General features: G+C 47.6%; 1 protein-coding gene across 5 annotated transcripts in view; it reads right to left on the bottom strand.

The window, feature by feature from the left end:
* Window positions 1-26,677, bottom strand: part of phactr2 (phosphatase and actin regulator 2) — a 182,719-nt gene that overhangs the window by 110,139 nt on the left and 45,903 nt on the right. Inside the window, exon 1 of one of the 5 annotated variants that reach the window (XM_072264764.1) lies at window positions 18,098-18,130. The exons of the other annotated variants lie outside the window; for them this stretch is intronic. Coding sequence (XP_072120865.1) covers window positions 18,098-18,113 — 16 coding nt within the window. The 5' untranslated portion in view covers window positions 18,114-18,130. Of the gene's footprint in view, window positions 1-18,097; window positions 18,131-26,677 lie in introns of those variants that run through there. 5 annotated transcript variants of the gene reach the window in all.

Here is a 26,677-nt window from a genome sequence, read left to right as displayed (position 1 = left end):
CAACACAGCATTGTGGCCGAAGGGCCTGTATTGTGTTGTAGGTTTTCTCTGTGTCTATGGGGCAATTTACAAAGACCAATTATCCTCCTATTAACCCGTCTTTGGACTATGGGAGAGAACTGGAGCACTCGGAGGAAACCCACGTGGTTAAGAAGAGAACGTACACACTCCTTATCGAAGACCTCATTCTTGTGTAAAAGAATACTCCACGATGTCACCTCTCATCTGCTTCCTTAAACCCAGTTACCTTATCCAGTTACTACATTCCTGTCATTCAGGTGTAGCTGAGTCAAACACATGGCTGTCACGGCCGAGAGAGTACAGCAGAGCCTCTACTTCCTCATAACGCTAACAAATCTGGCACGTTGCCCACTCAGACCATCCTCATGTTCTCCTTAAATATTTCACCTTTCATCCTTAACCTATGACCTCCATTTCTAGCATCACCCAGCTCCAGTTTCTTCTGTTCCCAAAACGAGAATTTCCTTTCCAGGAGATCAGAGATGTCCTCTTCCTCCAGAGGACGAGGTTTCCCTTCCTCCACTGTTGATGCTGCCTTCACCTGCATCACCTCCATTTGCTGAACAACAAGGCTCACTCCATCTTCCTGCCACCTTAACAGAGATAGAATTCCTTGTCCTCACCTACCACCCCATCAACTCCTGAATCCAACACACCATTCTCTACAACTTCTCCCACCAAACACATCTCCAAATCCTCCCCCCTACAATCTCCACTTTCCACAGGGATTGCTCCCTCTATGATTCCCTTCAACAACACACATCAAAGTTGCTGGTGAACGCAGCAGGCCAGGCAGCATCTCCAGGAAGAGGTACAGTCGACGTTTCAGGCCGAGACCCTTCGTCAGGACGAACTGAAGGAAGAGTTAGTAAGACATTTGAAAGTGGGAGGGGGAGGGGGAGATCCAAAATGATAGGAGAAGACAGGAGGGGGAGGGATGGAGCCAAGAGCTGGACAGGTGATAGGCAAAAGGGATATGAGAGGATCATGGGACAGGAGGCCCAGGGAGAAGGAAAAGGGGGCGGGGGGAAAAAACCCCAGAAGATGGGCAAGGGGTATAGTGAGAGGGACAGAGGGAGAAAAAGGAGAGAGAGAGAAAGAATGTGCGTATATAAATAAATAACGGATGGGGTACGAGGAGGAGGTGGGGCATTAGCGGAAGTTAGAGAAGTCAATGTTCATGCACCTGGCACCTATCCTTGTAAGCGGAACAAGTGCTACACATGCCCTTACACTTCCTCCTTTACCACCATTCAGGGCCCCAAACAGTCCTTCCAGGTGAGGCGACACTTCACCTGTGAGTTGGCTGGGGTGATATACTGCGTCCGGTGCTCCCGATGCGGCCTTCTATAAATTGGCGAGACCAGAAGTAAACTGGGAGACCACTTTGTCAAGCACCTCCGCTCCATCTGTAATTTCCCAGTGGTCAAACATTGTAATTCCTGCTCCGACATGTTGGTCCACAGTCTGCTCTTCCGCCACAACGAGGGCCCTCTCAGGGTGGAGGAACAGCACCTCATATTCTGTCTGGGTAGCCTCCAACCTGATGGCATGAGCATCGATTTCTCCTTCCAGTAATTCATAGGTACTGTCTGACCTGCTGAGTTACTCCAGCATTTTGTGTGGTATTCAGTGGAATAAGCCCCATGTACAACCCTCATAGTGTTGTGTACATCTATCAGGTCTCTGCTGCCTCTCTAACGCTCCAGGGAATAAAGTCCTTTCCATAGAATGCAGGTCCTCCAGACCATGCAACATCCTTGTAAACTTCCTCTACTCGCTTATCTAAGCGGACTTGCAGGCTGCTCCCGCACCCCAGTACATCTTTAGTTTGTGCTCATTGTTGACAAACAACACACTCCACAGCATACTTTTTCAGTCCTTCTCTTCTCCTCACCTACCCGTCATGACCCTCTGGTGCCCCTCCCTCCTTCCCTTCCCTCCCCCCACATGGTCCACTCACTCTCCTCTCCTGTCAGATTCCTTCTTCTTTGCACCCTTTCCACCTACCACCTCTCAGCTTCTTACTTCATCGCCCACCCCTGCCCCACTCACCTCCCCCCTCACCTGGTGTCACCTATCCCCAGCCAGGTTGTACTCCTCCCCCACTCTACCTTTTCATTCTAGCATCTTCCCCCTTCCTTTCTGGCCCTGATGAAGGGTCTCGACCCGAAACAGCGGCTGTTTGTTCCCTTCCACAAGTACTGCCTGACCTGCCGAGTTCCTCCAGCATGTTGTGTGACTGGATGTTTCCACGTGCACGTGATACGACCGATTAATTTGAATCTGAAGTGTGCCTGAGCAAAGTGTTAGGTGCAAGCTGCAATCCTTCAGTCCTGTTGCCTCTGACAGTTCCCACCTCAGTCAGAAATATCAGTCTGAGTTACACACGCACATTCCCCAAGCAGGGATCGAACCCACTAACATCTGACTCACAGGTGAGAGCTCTACCCACTGAGACACGCATGACAGCTACCCATTAAGCATCGCCTGACTCACTCTCACCTACAGATCAGAAAGTTAACACTGCACTCATAACACGGTGACACGGAAGGTCACAGCTGAGGAGCTGCCTTTGAAACAAAATGTCAGAACAGTTCAGTCATGCTCTCAATGCTTGCCAAATTCATCAGTACCGTCAAACGCAAAACGCGGGGTGCCGCCGTGGCGTAGCAGTTAGTGCCACGTGTTACGGCTTGGGGCTTGGATTTCAATTCCAGGACTGTTGTGCGTTCTCCTCAAAAAGACAGCGTCCGTCATTAAAGACCCCCTTCGTCTGCGACATGCCCTCTTCTCATTGCTACCATCAGGGAGGAGGCACAGAAGCCTGAAGGCACACACTCAACGATTCAGGAACAGCTTCTTCCCCTCCGCCATCCGATTCCTGAATGGACATTGAACTCTTGGACACTACCTCACTAATTTTGCAGTACTTAACTTAATTCTTTATACACATTTTTTATTGCAATTTATAGCTTATAATTATGATTTGCACTGTACTGCTGCCAGAAGACAACTAATTTCACGACATATGCCAGTGATATTAAACCCGATTCTGATATGACCATGTGGGTTTCCACTCATAGTGCAAAGACATACCAGTTGGTATGTCATTTTGGTCATTGTAAGTGTCCCATGATTAGGCGAGGGTTAAAAAGATAGGTTGGTGGGCGGTGCAGGGAGGGCCTGCTATTTTGAATTTCTGAATAATAAATAAATATACTTTGGGGTATTAAATAACAGGCAGTTCCCACTCACTGTCCTTCCCAGGACATAATTTTACCCGAAAGACAAACATGGGAGTCCCGATGAAGGGTCTCGGCCTGAAACGTCGACTGTTTACTCTTTTCCATAGATGCTGCCTGGTCTGCTGAGCTCCTCCAGCATTTCGTGTGTGTTGTGTGTTAGCATGCGCTACCTGACAACCACCGTTTGCTATTTATAAATTCCTGCTTCGTACAACACGACTGCATCTTGTGAAGTACTTCGAGGGGTAATCTGGATATTATTCAGTAGCGCCCCTCTCCCCCACTTCCCCCCCCAGGTGAGCGACTTCTCACTGAGTAAACCCTTCCCAAAGTGCAGTCATTGTGAATCATGAAACCTTGTGCTGTTCAGAGGAGGTAGGCCACCATGTTAGACCATACGCCACAGGAGCAGAATTAGGCCATTCAGTCCAGCGAGTCTACTCCACCATTTCATCACGGCCGATTTATTATCCTGCTCAATCCCATTTCCCTGCCTCCTCCCCATGGCATCTTGACTAATCAAGAACCTATCAACCTCAGCTTTAAATATACCCAATGACTTGGTCGCCATGGCTGTCTGTGGCAATTAATTCCTCAGATTCACCACTCCCTGGCTAAAGAAATTCCTCCTCATTTCTGTTCTAAGGGACTCCTTGTATTCGGAGGCTGTGCTCTCTGGTCCTAGACTCCTCCACCATGGGAATCATCCTCTCCACGTCCATTCGCTCTACGTCTTTCAATATTCAACAGGTTTCAGTGAGGTTCTCCCCCGCACCCCCAACACCACCATCCTCCACATTCTTCTAAACTCCGAGTGCATCAAATGCTCCTCGTATGTTAACCCTTTCATTTCCAGGATCATCCTCGTGAACCTCCTCTGGACCCTCTCCAATGCCAGAACATCCTACAGAGAAGAAGTCATCACCCTGACACAGCAGTGTCAAGAAAACAGCCTCTCCCTCAATGTTGCAAAAACAAAGGATCTGGTTCTGGACTACAGGAGGAATGGAGACAGGTTATCCCCTATCGACATCAATGCATCTGGGGTTGAGAGGGTGAACTGCTTTAAGTTCCTCAGCATAAACATCACTGAAGATCTCACATGGTCTGTACATACTGGCTGTGTGGTGAAAAAAGCACAACAGCACCTCTTTCACCTCAGACAGTTGAAGAAGTTTGGCATGAGTCCCCAAATCCCCAGGACTTTCTACAGGGGCACAATTGAGAGCATCCTGACTGGCTGCATCACTGCCTGGTATGGGAACTGTACTTCCTTCAATCGCAGAACTCTGCAGAGAGTGGTGTGGACAGCCCAGCACATCTGCACATGTGAACTTCCCACTGCTCAGGACATTTACAAAGACAGGTCTGTAAAAAGGGCCCAAAGGATCATAGGGGACCAGAGTCACCCCAGCCACAAACTGTTCCAGCAGCTACCATCCAGGAAACAGTACCACAGCATAAAAGCCAGGACCAACAGGCTCTGGGACAGCTTCTTCCACCAGGCCATCAGACTGATTATTTCATACTGATACAATTGTATTTCTATGTTATATTGACTGTCCTGTTGTACATAATATTTATTACAAATTACTATAAATTGCACATGGCACATTTAGACAGAGATGTAATATAAAGATTTTTACTCCTGTATATGAAGGATGTAAGCAATAAAGTCAATTCAATTCTTCTATAAGGAGCACAAAACTGTGCACAATACTCAAAACGTGGTCTGATCAATGCCTCATTACACTTCAGCCCCCATGCCCAAAACCTGGCCATTTGCCTCATGGCCTCGGACAGCAATTCCAATGCAAAGGAACGCAAGAGGCTGCAGAGCATAACGGACATCCTCTCCTCTCAGCTCTCCCGCCGGGCACAAGACACAAAAGCTTGGAAGCCCGTACCCCAGGCTCAGGAGTTCATCAGCGGTCAGTATGGGGACCGCTACATTTCACATTGTCAGTGATTTAGACAATGGAGTTGATGGCTTTGTGGCAAAGTTTGGTGATGATGAGAAGATAGGTCCAGGAGTAGGTAGTGCTGAGGAAGTAACGCGATTGCAGCAGGACTTAGACAAATTGGAAGAGTGTGCAAAAAAACAGCGGCAGATGGAATAGAGTGCTGGGAAATGTAAGATAATACATTTTGGTATGTAACAACAGTGCAGAATATTACCTAAATGGGGGAGAAGGTTCAAACATCAGAGGTTCAGAGGGACTTAGGAGTTCTCGTGCAAGTCTCCCAGAAGGTTAGTTTACCAGTTGAGTCTGTGGTAAAGAAGGCAAATGCAATGTTGGCATTTATTTCGAGGAATATAAAAGCAAGGAGATAATGCTGAGCCTTTATAAGACACTAGTCAGGCTGCACTTGGAGTATTGTCAACAGTTTTGGGCTGCATATCTGAATAAGGATGTGTTGTCATTGGAGAGAGTCCAGAGGAGGTTCACAAGGATGATCCCAGGAATGGAACGGTTAACATACGAGGAGTGTTTGGCAGCTTTGGGCCTGTACTCACTGGAATGTAGAAGGAAAAGGTGGGGACTTCATTGAAACCTACCAAATGTTGAAAGGACTACATAAGGTGGATATGAAGGGGATGTTTCCTACAGTGGGGTGTCCAGAGCTAGAGGGAACAGTCTCAAATTTGAGCGGCAACCTTTTAGAACAGAGGTAAGTAGGATTTTTATTTAGCTAGAGTAATGAATCTGTGGAATGCTCTGCCACAGACTGCGGTGGAGGCCAAGTCCGTGGGTATGTTTAAGGTGGAAGTCGATAGTTTCCTGATCAGTCAGGGCATCAAAGGATATGGCGAGAAGGCAGGTGTGTGGGGTTGAGTGGGATCTGGGATCAGCCACGATGGAATGGCGGAGCAGACACAATGGAATGAATGGCCCAATTTTGCCCCTAAGTCTTATAGTCTTATGGACCCCAGCCTCTGCTGTCTCTATCTGCTGGAGAAGCTCCTGATTCCATCGTCTGCTACCTCTGTCTGTGCGAGAAGCTCCCGACTCCATCGTCTGCTGTCTCTTTCTGCTGGTTAAGCTCCTGGTTCCCGTGTCTGATGTTTCTTGAGTCTATAATCTTTTTCCACAGAACAGCACGGGAAGTAGAGGGGATCGCAACAGAAGACAAGCGTTTGATGCCTCTGGGCCTGTACCTGTTATCGTTTGCACCTGCACTGAACTCTCTGTTACACTTTATTCTGCATTGTTATTGTTTTACCTTGTCAAAGCACTGTGTAGTGATCTGAGGGGTATGACAAGCTTTTCACTGCATCTCGGTAGATGTGACAACAATAATCCAATTCCAAACCTTGGCCTCGGAGGAACACTGTTTCCTTTAGCTGTATACATGTGTGTGGTTGAATGAGAATGAACATGAACTTGAACTGTGAAGCAACCTGATCAGCTGCAACACCACAGCCGAGCCCTGTGGTTGTTTTCTGACAGGACTAGATAAGGTGGATGTTGAAAGAACTAGATAGGGCTAGATAGGGTGGATGTGGAGAGGATGATTCCTGTGGTGGGGGTATCCAGAACTAGAGGGCACAGCCTCAAAGTTGAGGGGCGACCTTTTAGAACAGAGGTAAGGAGAAAACTTTTTAGACAGAGTAGTGAATCTGTGGAATGTTCTGCCACAGACTGTGGTAGAGCCCAAGTCCGTGGGTACACTTAAGGCAGAAGTTGACAATTTTCTCATCAGTCATGGCATCAAAGTAGCTGGCGAAGAGGCAGGTGTATGGGGTTGAGTGGGATCAGCCATGTTGAAATGGCAGGGCAGACTAGAAACTGCCTAGAATTTCCCTACCTCTATTTTTCTAAGCTCTATGCACCCATCTGATATCAGAAATCTGATAGCAGAAGGGAGGAAGCTGCAAATGAAACTTTCAGTTGAGTGCCTTCAGGCCCCTGTTCCTCTTCCTGATGGCAGTAATAAGAGGAGGCCATGTTCTAGCTGATGGGGGCCCTTAATGATGGTTGCTACAATCTGAAGGCTTCGCCTTTCGAAGGAGTCCTGGCGGCTGGGGAAGCTCGGGCCTGTGACGGTGCTGGCTGAGTTCACATCTTTCTGCAGCTTTTTCCAGTCCTGTACGGTGGCCCCTCCGAACCAGATGGTGATGCAACCAGTTGGAATGCTCTCTACACCACACCTATAGAACCCCTGGTGACATACCAAACTTCCCCATCTCCACATCGTATGTCTGTGCCTGCGACGCTGCTGAAAAGCTGGGAGAAGATTTACGAGAGTGTCGCCAGGATGTGCTCACCTACCTACGGTAAAGACGCAAATAAGGTTGCAAGAGTACAGAGAAAAATTACAAGGCTGTTTCTGGGTCAAGAAGACCCAGCTGTCGAAGTTGCATGCCATCTTGGACAATGTCCCCCATCCACTACATAATGTACTGGGTGGGCACAGGAGTACATTCAGCCAGAGACTCATTCCACCGAGATGCAACACAGAGCGTCATAGGAAGTCATTCCTGCCTGTGGCCATCAAACTTTACAACTCCTCCCTTGGAGGGTCAGACACCCTGAGCCAATAGGCTGGTCCTGGACTTATTTCATAATTTACTGGCATAATTTACATATTACTATTTAATTATTTATGGTTTTATCACTATTTAATTATTTAAGGTGCAACTGTAACAAAAACCAATTTCCCTCGGAATCAATAAAGTATGACTATGATATGGAAAGCTTGAATAGGATAGGACTTTATTCCTGGGAACATAAAAGATCGAGAGGAGATTTGATTTAGGTATCCAGAATTCTGAGGGGTACCGGTAGGGTAGATGCAATCAGGATATTTTCCACTGAGGCTGGGTGGGACGACAACCACAGGTCATGGGTTAAGGGTGAAAGTTGAAAAGCTTAAAGGGAACAGGAGGGGAAGTTCTTCACTCAGAGGGCTGCGAGAGTGTGGACCAGTGCATGCAAGCTCGATTTTGTTCAAGAGAAGTTTGGACGGGGACATGGATGGTAGGGCTGTGGAGAGTTCAGTCCCCTGAGCAGGTCGATGGGAGGAGGCAGCTTAAATGGTTTGGCACAGACCACAGGGGCCAGCAGGTCTTTTTCGGTGCTGTACTTTTTTTTAAATGACTTAAGTTGCAGGGAGACATTGGGGAAGCCCTTTAATTCCTTGGAGCTCAGGAGACTGAAGGTCACAGCGGTGTATAAAATCATGAGGGGGCAGAGACAGACCAAATAAACAGTCCTCATTTTCCCTTGGATGGCATAGGTTTATGAAGAGACGAGAAGGAATTTCTTTAGCCAGAGGGTGGAGAATGTCAGGAATTTGATGTCACGGATGGCTGTGGAGGCCAAGTCACTGGGTATTAAAGTGGAGGTTGATAGGTTCTTGATTAGTCAGGGTGTCAAAGGTTACAGGAGAATGGGGTTGAGAGGGATACTAAATCAGCCATGATGGAATGGTAGAGCAGACTTGATGGGCTGAATGGCCTAATTCTGCTCCTTAGTCTCACGATAGTGTAGTGGTTACCACAATGCTTCTCAGCACCAGCAGCCGGGATTCCTGCCTCAGTCTGTGAGGAATTCAGACATTCCCCATGACCACACAAGTTGGCCTCCAGCTGCTCGCAGCTCCTTCCCACATTTGAAAGACGTATGGATTAGGGTTATAAACACAAGAGATTCTACAGATGCTGGAAATCCAGAACAGCACACACAAAATGATGGAGGAACTCGACAGGTCAGGCAGTATCTATAGAGGGGGGGGTAAACAGTCGAAGTTTCAGGATGAGACCCTGGTAACTAGAAACATCTCACAATTCTCCAAATTAGGCCTCACCAACATCTCACATAACTTCAACATACTCAGTACCTTGATTTATGAAGGCTAATGTGCTAAAAGTTCTCTTGAAGACCCTATCTACCTGTAACACCACTTTTAAGTAGTTATAGTTATGGGTCTGTATTCCCAGATCGATCTATTTTACTGTATCCATCAGTGCCCGACCACTCCTACCCTGGTTGGGCCTACCCAAGTGCAACACCTCAGACCAGTCTGCATTAAATCCTTACCTGCCATTTCTCTGCCCCATTTTTCTAACTGGTCTAGACCCTGATGGTCATTGAAATGATTTCTGTAAATAACAGAATCAAACTCAAACCACACAACCAAAGCAGTAAGTGCCTGTCTACAAATTCCCTGAAGGACGAGGTTCGTTTGAAAATTATGCACAACGAGAACTGTTTCCAAGGCAACGCTCTGGAGGTTCCAGGAATTAGGGAGTGTGGGAAAACATCGATTAGTAATCTACCTCCCTCAGCAACATTTCAAACATAGCAGACGCTCCGTCTTTACATGAAAACAAGGTCAAGATCACATCAGTTCTTAAACCTGCTTCTCTCACCAGTGTTTACAGTGTCCACAGAACTCGTGGGTTTACACTCCAACCTTGGACCATGGCCCACAAAGGCAGAGGACTATTAAGGATCACCAACACCCGTCCCACAATCTGTTTGACCACTATCATCAGCAAGGAGGGACAGGAGCATCAGGACTCGGATTGACAGACTGGGTAACAGCTTCTTCCCTCAGGCTGAGACTAATGAATATTCTGTCACTGCTGAGGTCTCATCATTAGGACAGTGAGCTGTTTACCTGTGCTGTGCACTGCATACATCTTTGAATTGTGTTTTCTTACCTTACCGATGGCAATATTTTGTTTTATGTTGTTGGTGCTCCATAGACTGGAGGAATGCTGTTTCATCTGGTAGATTAAACACATAGTCAGATGACAATAAACTTGAACTTGAGAAGAACTGCTAGAACAGGTGGTAGAGGTGGGGACAACTTTGTCTCACTTCCATCAGGGATGAAGCTATGTGGCATTCACGCCAGGACCAGCAGACTCAAAAACAGTTACTTTCCCCAAGTAGGAAGGTTGATCAACACCCCCACCCAACAGTGCTCCCAACATCACCTCGCGTCACTTCACGTACATGCGTGCCTATGTACAGAACGCACTCTGAGAGGAGTGCAGTGTGTGTGCCTCAGTGACCCGGGAGAGCTATGCTAGCAGCAGCCAGGGTTTTATTTATTGAGGTATGATGCAGAACAGGTCCTTCGAGCTGCACCACCCAGCAATGCCCCAATTTTAATCCTAGCCAAATCACGGGACAATTTACAATGACCAATTAACCTACCAACTGGTACATCTTTGGACTGTGGAAGGAAACTGGAGCACCTGGAGGAAACCCACACAGTCACGGGGAAAACCTACAAACTCCTTACAGGCAGCAGTGGGAATTAAACCCAGGTCATTGGTACTGTAAAGCGTTATGCTAACCACTACACTACCATGCTCCACTTGGCTCTTGGTAGGGTCACCCACGCCAAACAGGTCAAAGGGCAGAACAACACACACAAAATGCTGGAGGAACTCAGCAGGCCAGGCAGCGTCCATGGAGAAAAGAACAGTTGATGCCTCGTGAAGGTCCTGCCGAAGGGTCTCGACCCAAAACGCCGACTGTACTTTTTAAACCATAGATGCTGCCTGGCCTGCTGAGTTCCTCCAGCATTTTGTGTGTGTGTTGCTCGGATTTCCATCATCTGCAGATTTTCTCCTGTTTGTCAAAGGGCAGAAGCTAGCCTACGAATGGCCAACTGGTCCTTCGGGTTCGGGGGTTCAGCTCAGGGCCAACAACCCTGACTGGTCAAACAAAACTGTTACGGAAACAGCAGTGAGGAATCCTACGCCTGACGGCGACAGTATTCCCAAGTCTCTGCTCCGGATTTGGATGACTGACAATAGTGAAAACCGAGAGGAAGCTTCTGACATGATGAAGGAAGGCCTGGACACCTTCACTGTTGCCCTTGTACAGTAATGGGTAGTGAGTATATAACAGTTTCTTGTACATTCTGCTTTATAGGGTTGATTTATATATTTGTGCTCTTTATACTTTTTTTTTTAAAAATGCTGCATCAGATCTGGATTAACAATCACTTTGTTCTCCTTTATACAGGTGCACTGAAGAATGACAAAGCCGGTTCAGTTCAAGATTTAAGAGATAATTTGGATTGGTATCTCGATGGGAGGTGTTACATTTTGTAATTTCAAACCACTAAACTAATCCAAGGGAAGATGCGGGGTTCGAAATACCGGTCTGACCTTGTCTTTACTTTCATGTGGTAGTGTGATGACCTATACAATTAAGTGTATTTTCACAAATGTCCAGTAATTATTTTTACAAGAATGCCTAATTAAGCAATAGATACAAAATTTATCAAGTATTACTAAATACACAACAGGAGGGATATGTAGGGCTATGGTCCAGGTGTGGGTTGATAGGACTAGGTTCAGACTAGATGGGCCAAAGGACCTGTTTCAGTGTTAAAGTGCTCTATGACGGTAAACAATCTGGAATCACATTCAAGACGTTTGCAGGGGGACATGGAGAGAATAGTTTTTATAGGGATATGGGCCAAACGCAGGCAAATGGGATGAGCCTAACTGGGCACCTTGCTCAGTATGGACGAGATGGGCCGAAGGGCCTGTTTCTGTGCTATACAACACAATGACTGGGAAAGTATTTAGACCCCAGGGGGAAAAGGGCAGTAAGATACCGAGGGTCAACAGAAAATTCACCTGTAAACTGGGCCAGTACTAGCCTGGAAGAGTTATACAGGATGACAGCACAGAAACAGGCCCTTCAGCCCATCTAGTCCCTGTCCATCCAACTTCTGCCTAGTCGCATCGACCTGCATCCAGTCCATATCCCTTCCTCCATCTCCCAGCCATGTACTTGCCCAAACTTCTCTTAAATGTTACAATCAAACCCACATGCACCAATTCTGCTGGCAGCTCATCTCACACTCACAACCAACCTCCAAGTGAAAAAGTTCCCTCTCATGTTCCCCTTAAACATTTCACCTTTCACCCATGAACTCTAGTTCTAGTCTCACCCAACCTCAGTTCGAGAAGTCTGCTTGCATTTACCCTACCTCATAATTTTGTATACCTCTACCAGATCTCCTACGCTCGAGGGGATGGTCCAAATCTATTCAACCTTTCCCTATAACTCAGGTTCTCAAGTCCTGGCAACATCCTTGTAGATTTTCTCTTTTTTAAAAATAATTAAATTGATGCACGAGGGAAGTGTACAGTTAGTGGCAGGATTGTTCATAACAGTGATGTACAGAGCAATCTCTGTAACTTATCAAGGATGTTGCCTGGATTGGGGAGCATGCCTTATGAAAACAGGTTGAGTGAACTCGGTCTTTTCTCCTTGGAGCGACAGAGAATGAGAGGTGAACTGATAGAGGTGTACAAGATGATGAGAGGCATTGATTGTGTGGATAGTCAGAGGCTTTTTCCCAGGGCTGAAATGGCTGCCAAAGGGGGCACAGTCTTAAGGTGCTGGGGAGTAGGTACAGAGGAGATGTCAGAGGTAAGTTGTTTTTTTTTTAAAAAACTCAGAGAGTGGTGAGTGTGTGAAACGGGCTGCCGGCAACGGTGGTGGAGGTGGATACGATAGGGTCTTTTAAGAGACTTTTGGATAGGTACATGAAGCTGAGAAAAATAGAGGGCTATGGGTAAGCCTAGTAATTTCTAAGGTAAGGACATGTTCGGCACAGCTTTGTGGACTGAAGGGCCTGTATTGTGCTCTACGTTTCTATCTTTATTCTGAATAAACACAGGAGATTCTGCAGATGCTGGAAATCCAGAGCAACACACACAAAATGCTGGATGAACTCAGCAGGTCAGGCAGCATCTACAGAAAAGAGTAAACACTCACCATTTTGGGACGAGACCCTTCATCAGGACTGAAAAGGAAGGGGGAAGAAGCCAGAATAAGGTGGTTGGAGGAGGGGGAGGGAGTACAAGCTGGCAGGTGATAGGTGGGAGGGGGTGAGGGGAAACGTAGGTGGGGGGGAGGCACTGAAGTAAGAAGCTGGCAGGTGATAGGTGGAAGGTGTAAAGTTTGAAGGAGGAGGAATTTGATAGGAGAGGAAGGTGGACCATGAAAGAAAGGGAAGGGGATGGGAACCAGAGGGAGGTGATGGGCAGGTGAGGAGAAGGGACAAGCGGAGAAAGAGATTGGGAAATGCAGAAAGCAAGAAGGAGGGGGTGGGGACAAATGTCCAGAAGTTAAAGAAACTGAGAATCATGCCATCAGTTTGGAGCTAACCAGATGGAATACAAGGTGCTTATTCTGCATTGTTGGTTTCCCTGTACTATCTCAATAACCCGTTGTAATGAAGTGATCTGCATAGATGGGCAAGCTTTTCGCTGTATCTTGGTACCTGTGACAAGAAGAAAACCGCTTACTATCCTGGGGTCAAAGTCCACAGGTCCCTGACAGTGGCCACCCGTGTAGACAGGGTGGCAAAGAAGTCAGATTGGCTGGGGAATTGCATACTAGGCGGTGAATGGGCAGGGGTAGCACTTGCTCTGCTTGCGGGGATAAATGCCAGGAGGGGGACCAGTGGGGAAGGACAAGGGAATAATGGACCAGTGCTACACCTGCCCCTTCGCCTCCCACTTGCCACCTTGTCCTCCTCACCTTCCCCCACCACCTTATGCAGGCTTCTTCCCCCTTCCTTTCCAGTCCTGACGAAGGGCCTTGGCCTGAAATGTCGACTGTTTATTCCTCTCCACAGGTGCTAACGAACTAACAACATCAGCAGGGCATCGGTCACACTCTCAAGGTCACGGAGAATACTAGCCTGCAGCCACTATTGATAGCACGAAGAATTTATACACAGGAACAGTGTCCGTGTGGGAAACCTGCATAAACATGGGATTACATTTCAACAAGGTTCTGATCTAAAGAATGTTAACAAAACACCTTTCCTTGCCTCACCCTCAGTTTCCCACACCACAGATCCGTCTTAAAGCCTCTTTGTGGGGGAGGAAGCACAGGGCACACAACCTGATCTCACACAGCACAGCAGGGTGCTTGGCCTCTCCTTGGGGAGGCAGACCTCGTGGATCTCTGGCTTTGATGCATCTGATAAATAACTGAATCCGAATCTGAGAAATGATAACCAGGTCCCCACTGAAATCATCACTGGCACAGCCTCAGAATAGAAGGACGTCCATTTGGGGGTGATCTCACTGTACCCTATCAAATATTGAAAGGCCTAGATAGAGCAGACATGGAGAAGATGTTTCCCAAAGTGGGGAAGTCTAGGACCACAGATAGAGTGGGTGTGGAAAGGATGTTTCCTGTAGTGGGGTGAGTCTAGGACCAGAGGACACAGCTTCAGAATAGAGGGATGTCCTTTCAGAATAGAGTTGAAGGAGAATTTCTTTAGCCAGAGAGTGGTGAATCTGCAGAATTTGTAGCCTCAGGTGGCCGTGGAGGCCAGATCATTGAGTGTATTTAATGCAGAGGTTGATATGTTGTTGATCAGTACGACTACAGGGAGAAGTCAGGAGAATGGAGGTGAGAGGGATAATAAATCAGCCATAATGGAATAGCAGAGCAGACCCGATGGGCCGAATGGCCTAATTCTCCTCCTATGTCTTGGAACACCAAGCAGGATTATTCATCAATTACTTCTGACAGCTGATAACATTAAAACATCACCAGGTTTTAATTAATTTCACTTTAAGTGGGATCCCCTCTATCAGAAAGTCTGAATGTTATCTTTGTTCCGGAGCTGATAGCCTCACCTTCTCGTTGCTCTCTGATGTTGATCGTTCCCTACCCGTTCAAGCTGCTCTGAGTCAGAGTTCCAGGGAGTGGGCTCATCAGTCTGTCAGTGGGAACTGAAGCTGGCCTCTCGAGCTTCTTAGTATGAGTCTGCTCCGCCGTTCCATCACGGCTGATTTATTATCCCTCCAACATCATTCCCCTGCCTTCTCCTGGTAACCTTTGAGTCCCGTACTGATCAAGAACTTATCAACCTCTGCCTTAAGACCATAAGACATAAGAGCAGAATTAGGCCATTTGGCCCATCGAGTCTGCACTGCCATTCAATCGTGGCCGATCCTTTTTTTCCTATCTCCTCCTCAACCCCAGTTCCCGGCCTTCTCCCTGTAACCTTTGACTCCATGTCCAATCAGGAATATATCAATCTCTGCCTTCAATACACCCAACGACCTGGCCTCCACAACTGCACGTGGCAACAAATTCCACAAATTCACCACCCTTTGGTAAATTTCTCCGCATCTCTGTTTTGAAAGGGCGCCCCTGTATCCAAGAACCTATCAACCTCCACCTCCAATACGCTCAATGACATGGCCTCTACAGTTACCTGTGGCAATTAACTCCACAGACTCTCTGGCTAAAGAAGTTCTTCCTCATCTCTGTTCTTAAGGGACATCCTTGTTTTCTGAGGCTGTATTCTCTGGTCTAGACTCCACCACCACCCCTCACAGTGGGAAGTATCTTCTCCACCTCCACTTTATTGAGGCCTTTCAACAGGTTTCAATGAGACCCCCCCCCCATTGTTTCAGACTCCAGCAAGCCATCAAACGTTCCTCATGTGTTAACCCTTTCATTCCTGGAATTATTTTCATAAACCTCTTTGAACCGTCACCAGTGTCAGCATATCCTTTCTTGGATAAGGGGCCCAAAACTGCTCACAATAGTCCAACTGTGGTCTGACCAATGCCTTTTAAAGCCTCAACTTTACATCTTTGCTTTTATATTCTAGCCCTCTCGAAATGAATGCTAACATTGCATATACCTTCCATACCTCTGACTCAACCTGCAAGTTAACCTTGAGGGAATCCTGCTCTCATTCGATCTCCACCTCTGATCATCTTGTACATCTCTATCAAGTCACCTCTCAACCTCCTTCGCTCCAAAGAGAAAAGCCCCAGCTCGCTCAACCTATCCTCAGAAACCTTTCTCGAATCCAGCTGGGGTCTAGGTAAAGCAACACACATCAAAGTTGCTGGTGAACACAGCAGGCCAGGCAGCACCCCTAGGAAGAGGTACTGTCGATGTTTCGGGCCGAGACCCTTCGTCAGGACTAACTGAGGGAAGAGCTAGTAAGAGATTTAAAAGTGGGAGGGGGAGGGGGAGATCCGAAATGATAGGAGAAGACAGGAGGGGGAGGGATGGAGCAAAGAGCTGGACAGGTGATTGGCAAAAGGGATACGAGAGGATCATGGGACAGGAGGCCCAGGGAGAAAGAAAGGGGGGGAACCCAGAGGATGGGCAAGGGGTATAGTCAGAGGGACAGAGGGAGTAAAAGGAGAGAGAGAGAAAGAATGTGTGTATATAAATTAATAACGGATGGGGTACGAGGGGGAGGTGGGGCATTAGCGGAAGTTAGAGAAGTCGATGTTCATGCCATCAGGTTGGAGGCTACCCAGATGGAATATAAGGTGTTGCTCCTCCAACCTGAGTGTGGCTTCATCTTGACAGTAGAGGAGGCTGTGGACAGACATATCAGAATGGGAATGGGACGTGGAATTAAAATGTGTGGCCACTGGGAGATCCTGCTTTCTCTGGCGAACACAGCGTAGGTGACCACTGGGAGATCTGCTAGGTAAATCTTCTTTGCACCCTAACGTTTCATTATAGGACACCCTCTTCCTTCCTATAAAAGGGAGCAAAATTAGGCTGTTCAGCCCATTGTGTTCGTTCAAACAACACTGGGGGCGCCACGGTAGCGAGGCTGTAATAGGGTTGTGCCAATTGCCCGGTCGGAGCTCAGTGCTGGGATTGAACTTTGTCTGTAAGAGGTTTGTACATTCTCCCCATAACTACACGAAGCACCAGCCTCCTTGCACAGTCTGAAGGTTAGTAGATTAATTGGTCATTGCAAGTTGCCCTGTGATTAGGCAGAGGTGAAAGATCATTGGCTTGCTGGGACGGAAGGATCTGTTCTGGGCTGTATCTCCAAATACATTTCAATCAGTCTGTATGAAAGACCAAAAGACATAGGAGCAGAATTAGGCTATATGGCCCATCTGATCCACCATTCCGTCATGGCTGATTTATTATTCCTCTCAAACCTTCCCTTCTTCCTGTAACCTTTGTTACCCTGACTAATCAAGAACCTATCAACTTCCACTTTACATATACCCAATGACCTGGCCTCGACAGCCACCCGTGGCAATGAATTCTACAGAGTCACATTTAATTCAGATGCTACGAACAATTCCTACTGTGTGTCAGCCGTGCTCCATTGCCAGTCCCAAAAAGAACGCGCAAGGTACTACCCAAACAGGAACTCTGCTGACTGTTTCATTTTGACGCCGTGAGGAAGTCTCTGGCTCAGCAGTAAATGGGGTCACATCCTGTAGTCACAGCCCGAATATTATGCAAGCTGTAGCACGGGCACTGGCATAGCGGAGACATGGTGGAAGGCACGTCAGACTGAGTCAGAAGGGCACAAGCTCTGTCCATGCACAAATTGCAAAGAGTCCAACTGCAAGACTCTACAAAGGATTGCAAGGTCTGCTGGGAGGACAATTGAGTCTTTTTTTCCCCCCACCCACCCAAGATACAATATCAGGTGCACTTCATTGCTAATAATCCTTCCCATCCATCCAACAATCTCTCTGACCCAGAGGTACCTGAACATTAGGACAACTGTTAAGATGGGAAGCAGCTTCTTCCCCCCGGCCAACAGACTACTGAACTCCCAGCCACCACCCGGATCTCAACGCACATGAAGCCCCAGTGGCATCCATGTTCCATGTTCCAATCCTACATTGGCATCGCTCCCCAACTCTTCCCTTGCTATATCGACAGCAGAATTGGTGCTGCTTCCTGCACACATGCGAAGCTTGTCAACTTTCATCAACTTTGCCTCCAACTTCCTCTCTGCCCTGAAATTTACCTGGTCCGTTACTCTGGAAGCCATCTATCTTGTGATATCTTTTACAAACTCACCAACTCTCACAGCCATCTTGAGTATATGTCTTCTCATTCTGTCACTTGTGAAAATGCTATTCCTATTTTCAGTTCCTCAATCTCCACTGCATCTGCTCTCAGGATGAGGCTATTCATTCCATAACAACTGAGATGTCTTCCTTCAAAGAAAGGGGTTTCCCTTCCTCTACCATCAACGCTGCCCTCATCAACCTCTCTTCCATTTCGTGCTGGTCAGCTCTCTCATCCCATCCTTCCGCTACCCCACCAAGGATAGGGTTTCGCTTATCCTCACCTACCACTCCATCAGCCTCTGCATCCAGTACATAATTCTCCACAATTTCCGCCATCTCCAACAGGAGCCCATCACAAAGCACACATTTCTGCCCTCCGCCCCAACTTTCCACAGGGGTCGCTCCCTACACGATTCTCTTGTCCACTCATCCCTCCCCACTCGTCTCCCTCCTGGCAGAGCAAGTGCCACACCAACCCCTGAACCTCTTCCCTCACTACCATTCAGGGCCTCAAACAGTCCTTCCAGGTGACACCTGCAAGTCTTTTGGGGCCATATACTGCATCTGCTGCTCCCTGTATGGCCTCCTGCACAATGGTGAGACTGATGTGGATTGGGAGACCACTTCATCAAGCACCTTCACTCCATCCGCCACAAAATGCAGGATCTCCCGGTGCTTTAATTCTACTTCCTGTTCTGACATGTCAGTCCACGGCCTCCTGTGCTGTTGCAATGAGGTCACACTCAGGTTGGAGGAGCAACACCTCATATTCCATCTGGGTAACCTCTAACCTTGTGGCATGAACACCGATTTCTTGAACTTTCGGTAACTGCTCTCCCTCAACATTCCCATTTTCCTCTCTCACCTTACCTCCTTACTTGCCCATCACCTCCCTCTGATGCTCCCCCCTCCTTCCCTTTCTTCCATGGTCTTCTACCGTCTCCTATCTGAGTCTCCCTTCTCCAGCCCTCTATCGCTTTCCCTCATCAAAAACCGTGACAAACTTCTATACATGTGCGGTGGAAAGTATGTTGACTGGCTGCATTATGGCCTGGTATGCGAACATCAATACCTTTGAGCATAAGATCCTACAAGTGAGTGGATTCAGCCCAGTACGTCAAGGGTAAAACCCTCCCAACCACTGAGCACATCTACATGAAATGTTGCTGCAGAAAAACAGCATCTATCAAAGATCCTCACCACCCAGACCAGGCTCTTTTCTCGCTGCTGCCATCATAGAAGGTACAGGTACCTCAGGACTCACACCACCAGGTTCAAGAACAGTTACAACCTCACAACCATCAGGCTCTTGAACAAAAGGGGATAACTACACTTACTCTATTTCTGGTGTTTCTACAACCAATGGTCTCACTTTAAGGACTCTTTACCGTGTTATTTCATGCTCTCATATTTATTGCTTATATTTACAAACAGTGTGTATTATCCACAAGATGCACTGCAACAACACACTCGAGTTCCTAAGGCAGCACCTTCCAGACCCACGACCACTACCATCTAGAAGGACGAGAACAGCAGGTACCTGGGAACACCACCACTTGGAAATCCCCCTCCCAGTCACTCACCAAACTGACTCGGAAACACATCGCCGTTCCTTCATTGTTGCTGGGTTAAAATCATGGAATTCCCTTCCTAAGAGCACTGTGGGGTGTACCTACAGCTCGGGGAATGCAGGGGTTCAAGAAGGGGATCACCACCTTCAAGGGCAATCAGGGATGGGCAATAAATGCTGCATAGCTGGTGTCGCCCACATCCCATAAATGAATAAATGTTTTAAACATTGCATTTGAAGAGGTTGTTATTCATTGATCCTGTTTAGTGTTTCTGTTCTATAGACTTTGTTGTGCCCACAGAGAAAGAATCTCAACATTGTATGTGGTGACATGCACATACTCTGAAAATAACTTCCACTTTGAACTTCACCAATGAACTTCCCAGCTCTTTACTTCACCCCTCCCCTCTCCCAGTTTCACCTATCACCTGCCCCCTTGTACAACTTCTTCCCTTCCCCCCCACCTTCTCAGTCTGACTTCTTCCTCCTTCCTTTCGCGTCCCGATGAAGGTTTCGGCCCAAAACATCGACTGTTCACTCTTTTCCATAAGATGCTGCCTGACCTGCTGAGTTCCTCTAACATTTTGTGTGTGCTGCATAGCATTATACTGTTTACGTTTTAAACTTGTGTCATAAATGCACCTCATTATTTGTTAATTTACTAGTGGTAATATTACCTTACGGGTTATGTGTGAGTTATATGTACTGCTGTGCACTATGGTCCGGAGGAACGTTGTTTTGTTTGGTGATATACATGGATATGGTTGAATGACAATAAACTTGAACTTGTGCTCCTGAGCTTCCATCTCTGGCTGATTTTCCGGTGTCCCATCAGAGGGGTAAACAGCCCCAATGGTTATGGAGGAGCCAATGTACAAGATTGGGAAAAAGCTGCAGAGGGCCGTAAGTACAGCTGGCAGTTTGACCAATGCCTTTTGTAAACACAAAATAGTCTGCAGATTGGGGGACCACTTCATCGAGCACTTCTGTTCCGTCAGCCACAACAGACAGGATCCCCCAGTAGCCACCCCTTCAACTCTGCTTCTCACTCCCATTCAGATATGTCCATACATGGCCTCCTCTACTGCCATGATGAGGCTAAACTCAGGTTGGAGGAGCAACACCTCATATACCGTCTAGGTAGTCTCCGGCCCCTTGGTATGAACATAGAATTCTCCAACTTCCAGTAATTCCCTCCCCCTCCCTTCCCCTATCCTTATCTCACTCTGCCCCCTCCCCCAGCTGCCTATCACCTCCCTCATGGTTCCGCCTCCTTCTACTACGCATTGTGTTTTCCCCTATTCCTTCTTCACCTTTCCTGCCTATCCCCTCCCTGCCTCCCCTCCCCCACCCCTTTATCTTTCCCCTTACTGGTTTTTCACCTGGAACCTACCAGCCTTCTCCTTCCCACCCTCCCCCCACCTTCTTTATAGGGCCTCTGCCCCTTCGCTCTACAGTCCTGACGAAGGGTTCCGGCCCGAAACATTGACCGATCATTTCCACGGATGCTGCCCGACCTGCTGAGTTCCTCCAGCGTGTTGTGAGTGTTGCTTTGACCAATGCCTTTTAAAGCCTCGGCTTTACACCATCGCCAAGTGGGTTACTGTCAGCAGGGCAGTGTTTAGATGACCGGTTCCATCACTGAGGTGTCCTGTCATTCAGCATCTCCAGACTGACCTGACTGCTTGTCACTTCTTTTTGCACGCTGTCCTTTCGCTGCCGTGGTTCAAACCGTGCACTTCACTAGGGGCGGCACAGCGGCGCCGCCGTAAGCGTAACGCTTTCCAGCGCCAGCGATTAGAAGATCAGGGTTCAATTCCCACCTCAGTCTGCAAGGAGTTTGTATGTTCTGCCCGGGACCATGTGGGTTTCCTCCCACAGTCCAAACACGTATGGGTTAAGGGTTAGCAAGTTGTGGGGATGCTCCATTTGGCACCAGCAGTGTGGCGATGCAGCCTCACGATACCAGGACGTCCCTTTAGAACAGAGACAAGGAGGGATTTCTTTAGCAATGCGTCAGTGGAATTCATTGCCACAGGTGGCTGTGGAGGCCAAGTCATTACGTATTTTAAAACCAGAGGTTGATAGGTTCTTCAACCGGGGCATCAAAGGTGACGAGGAGAGGGCAGGAGAAGGGGGTTGAGAGGAATACTAAATCAGCCATGACGGAATGGTGCAGCAGGCTGTGGGAAGAATGGCCCGACTCTGCTCCTACCTCTCAGTCCCATGGACACTTGCGTGCTGCCCGCGGCACATTCTCGGACTGTCACTCCATGTTTCAATTTGCACACGAAAAATCAAGCCAATGCCTAACTTTAATCTTTGATTGTATTCACAGGACTTGGCCATCGATGCCAGTGCCTAACCCCTAACTACCCTGGAACAGAGGAGGCTGCTGCACTCCTAATCAACTGTTGTCCATCACACACCACAGGCAGCTCTCCTTCGCTGAACCAGATGTGTGTTTTTTTTAATAAACAAAATCCAACAGTTTCATGGTTACCACAACAGAACTGCTTTTATTTTTAACACTCAGATTTATTTAATTACTTGAATGAAAATTCCCCCTGTAGCCATGTGGGATTTGAACTCAATCAATGGCCCAGAACTCTGGCGGCTTGGCTAACAACATAACCCCTCCTCTGCTAATGCTGGCAGTAGTCCTTAGAAACTCTAAGGGACATTCCTGGCACGAGAGAAATAGAAAACGTTGCTGCTGAACTATCAGGGAAAACGCCATACTCTCTGAACCAATAATATCATCATGCAGAACAAGTGCTCAGAAACAGGCCCTTTGGCCCATCTAGTCCATGCCTGAATATAATTCTGCATAGTCCCATTGACCCACACATGAGCCATGGCCCTTAATTTTCCTTCCATCCATGTACATACCCAGACTTCTCTTAAATGTCAGTATTAAACCCACAACCACCATTTCCACTGGCAGCTCGTTCCACACTCTCAGCACCGTCTGAGTGAAGAAGTTCGAGCTCAGGTTCCACTCAAATATGTCACCTTTCAACTTTAACCTATGACCTCTAGTTCTGGTCTCACCCAACCTCAGTGGAAAAAGCTTGCTTGCATTCACCCTGTCTGTATGGTTAAGTACAGCTCCAATGCCATATTCAAATTGGCGACGACACCACTGTTGTGGTGAGGAATCAGCATACAGGAGGGAGGTTGAAAATCTGGCTGAGGGGTGCCACAGAAACAACCTCTCAGTATCAGAAAGACCAAGGAGCTGGTGATTGACTTCAGGAGGAGGAAACCAGTGGCCTATGAGACAGTCCTCATCAGAAGATCCGAGGCAGAGAGGGTCAGCAACTTTAAATTCCTCAGAGTGATCACTTCAGGGGATCTGTCCGGGGTCCAGCACAGAACTGCCATTACAAAGAAAGCACCTCTACTTTTCTTTAAAAAAAAAACAAGTTTGTGAAGATTTGGTACGTCATCAAAACTTTGACAAACTTCTATAGATTAGTGGTGGAGAGTGTACCGATTGGCTGCATCACGGCCTGGTATGAAAACACCAACGTCTTTGAACAGAAAATCCTACAGCAAGTAGCGGATGCTGCCCAGTCCATCACAGGTACCACATCTACACAGAATGTCATCGCAGGAAAGCAGCATCCATCATCAGCGACCCCCACCACTCAGGCCACGCTCCCTTCTCGCTGCAGCCATCAGGAAGAAGGTACAGGAGACCCAGGACTCACAGCACCAGGTTCTGGAACTTCTATTATGCTTCAACTATCAAGCCCTTGAACCAAAGAGGAGATAACTTCACTCAACTTCACTGCACCCATCACTGAAATGTTCCCACAACCAATGCACACACTTTCAAGCTCTCTTCATCTCATGTTCTCGATATTTTTTGCTTATTTATTATGGTTATTGTTCTATAACAGACTTACTGTTTACGCCCACTTGAATCTCAGGGTAATATATGGTGACATTTATGTACTTTGATAATAAACTTACTTTGAACTATACCCCTCATAATTCAGAATAACCCTATCAAATCCCCCTCATTCTCCTCTGCTCCAGAGAATAAAGTCCTAACCAATTCAAACTTTCCCTTTACTCAGGTCCTCAAGTCCCAGCAATATCCTTTAAATTTTCTCTGCAGTCTTTCAATCTTATTGATATCTTTCCTACAGGTAAATGATCAGAACTGTGCACAATATTCCAAAATCGTCCTCACCATCACCTCGTACAACCTTCGTAGATTATGAGGACACTCAGTCCTCGTTTATTGTCATTTAGAAATGCAAGCATGCTTTAAGAAATGATAGTGTTCCTCAGAGTGATATCACAAAAAAAAGACAAACTAAAGACTAACACTGACAAGACCACATATAGTTACAACAGTGCAAAGCAATACCATAATTTGATAAACAACAGAATGGTAAAAAAAAGTCTCAAAGTTCCGATTGACTCCCGATAGTCCCCGATAGCAGGCGGCAGAAGGGAGAAACTCTCTCTGCCATCAACCTCCAGGCGCCGACAACTGTTGATGCATTGGAAGCACCCGACCCCAGCTGACTCCAAGTCTGTCCGAAAACTTCGAGCCTCCGACCAGCCCTTCGACACCGAGCACCATCTCTGCCGAGCACTTCGACCCTGTCCCGGCCACTGAGCAACGAGCAAAGCCGAGGATTCAGGACCTTCCCCTCCTTCTGGATCACACAGTAACGCAGCGAAAAAGGCATTTCAGAAGTTTCTCCGGATGTTCCTCTGTTCTCTCATGTCTGTCTCCATCAGATCAGGACTGTGCACGGCACCCTACTTGACAGATTACAGATATCACCGGAGTGGCCACGTAAGCTGCGTCGCGCCGCCATCTTCTCCTCCTCCTCCTCCTCTTCGATATGACATTCCATCCTGTACTCACCATTTTGATTTACAAAGGCCAATGTGCCAAAGCTATCTTCACGACTCCATCTACCCATGATGCCACTCGAAAGTAATGGTGTATCTGTATTACCAGACCCGTTCTTTCACATCCCTTCACCACATGCACGTTGAGGGGAGAGTCACCCCAGAAGGTAACTGGGCTCTGTCTGAGCAGCCCTTCGAGCCCTATGCACGGCTGATCCGGAGAACCAACTACTCAAAATTCCTTCAGACCTGCACTGGCCAACCTCACATCTCCCTTGCAGGTGAGGCAACACTTCACCTGTGAATCTGTTGGAGCTGTCCATTGTGTCTGATCCAACCTCCTCTACATTGAAGCCTGAAGTAATTTAGGGAATTGCTTCATTGAGCACCTCCACTTCATCGGCCAAAAACTGAATTTCCCCAGTGGTCGAACATTTTAATTTCTATCCCCATTCCTGTTCTGACACGCCAGTTCATGGCATGATGAGGCCACTCTCAGGGTGGAGGAGCAACACCTCATATTCCATCCAGGTAGCCTCCAACCTGATGGCATGAACATTGATTTTTTCCCTTCTGGAGATTTTTTTTCCCGATTCCTCTTCTCTCTTCTTCTATTCCCACTCTGGCCTCTTACCTCTTCTCGCCTGCCTATCACCTCCTTTGATGCCTCTCCTCCTTCTCCTGTGGTCCACTCACCTCTCCTATCACATTCCTTCCTCTCCAGGCCTTTACCCTTCCCACCCACCTGGCTTCCCCGTCACCTCCTAGCTATCCTCCTTCCCCTCCTCCCCACCCGTTTATTCTGGCAACCTCCCCCTTCCTTTCCAATCATAATGAAGTGTCTTGGCTCAAAACGATGGCTGTTCATTCATTTCCCTAGATGTTGCCTGACCTGCTGAGTTCCTCCAGCATTTTGCGTTAATCCCCTTTTCACCAGGGTGACCATAACTTCATGGAAACGTCTTGGAGTTATATAGAGCAACACAGAACAGGATACAGCCCTTCGGCCCGCAATATCTGTGCTGACGAGGATGCCAAATTAAACTAATCCTGTTTGCCTGCACATGGCCTGCATCATTGCCCAACTCAAAACTTCCCAATGCATCCCTGGCACCAGCCTACCCGCTGGCAAGGACACGGAAGGCAAGGTGCTGGAGAAGGGCCAGTAACACCATGAAGGATCCCACCCACCTTGTTCACAGACTGTTTGTCCCACTCCCATCAGGGAGAAGGCTACGTAGTATCCACACCAGGACCACCAGGCTCAAAAACTGTCACTTTCCCCAAGGAGCAAGGGTGACCAGCACCTCCACCCACTACTTTATTTCCTGCAAACACGAGGAATTCTGCAGATGCTGGAAATTCAAGCAACACATACAAAGTTGCTGGTGAACGCAGCAGGCCAGGCAGCATCCCTAGGAAGAGGTACAGTCGACGTTTCAGGCCGAGACCCTTCTTCAGGACTTCGTTAGTCCTGACGAAGGGTCTCGGCCCGAAACGTCGACTGTACCTCTTCCTAGAGATGCTGCCTGGCCTGCTGCATTCACCAGCAACTTTATTTCCTGTCTCTTTATGGACATACAATGGATACAAACTATCTTACTGTGTTTTATTCACTATTATTATTGTTCTTGTTATCTTTTGTGTTGTTTTTTGTGCTGCATTGGATCTGGAGTAACAATTATTTCATTCTCCTTACTGGAAATGACATTAAACAGTCTCGAATGGTGATGCTCATGTGGCTATCTAAAGACCTCGATTGTACTCACCCCGCCACTTCCCCCGGCAGCACTCACAGGCAGCCACCACTGCATAAAAAAACAAAACTTGTCCTATACATCTCCTTTAAACTTTACCCTATGTCCTCATTTCTACTCTTACAATAAGCCCCTGTCATTTACCTTGGTACGGCAACTGCTCTGCACCCACCCACAAGAAACTGCGGAGAGTTGTGGACACAGCTCAGCACTTCACAGAAACCAGCCTCCCCTCTCTGGGCTCTGTCTACGCTTCTCACTGACCCAGTAAAGCAGCTAACATAATCAAAGGCCCCACTCACACCGGACATCCTCTCTTCTCTCCGCTCCCATCAGGCAGAAGACGAAATCCTGAAAGCGCATGCCACCAGGAACAAGG

This window comes from Mobula birostris, chromosome 8 (assembly GCF_030028105.1).
Source record: "Mobula birostris isolate sMobBir1 chromosome 8, sMobBir1.hap1, whole genome shotgun sequence".
NCBI lineage: Eukaryota > Metazoa > Chordata > Chondrichthyes > Myliobatiformes > Myliobatidae > Mobula > Mobula birostris.
This window is presented reverse-complemented; position numbering and strand designations above follow the sequence as displayed.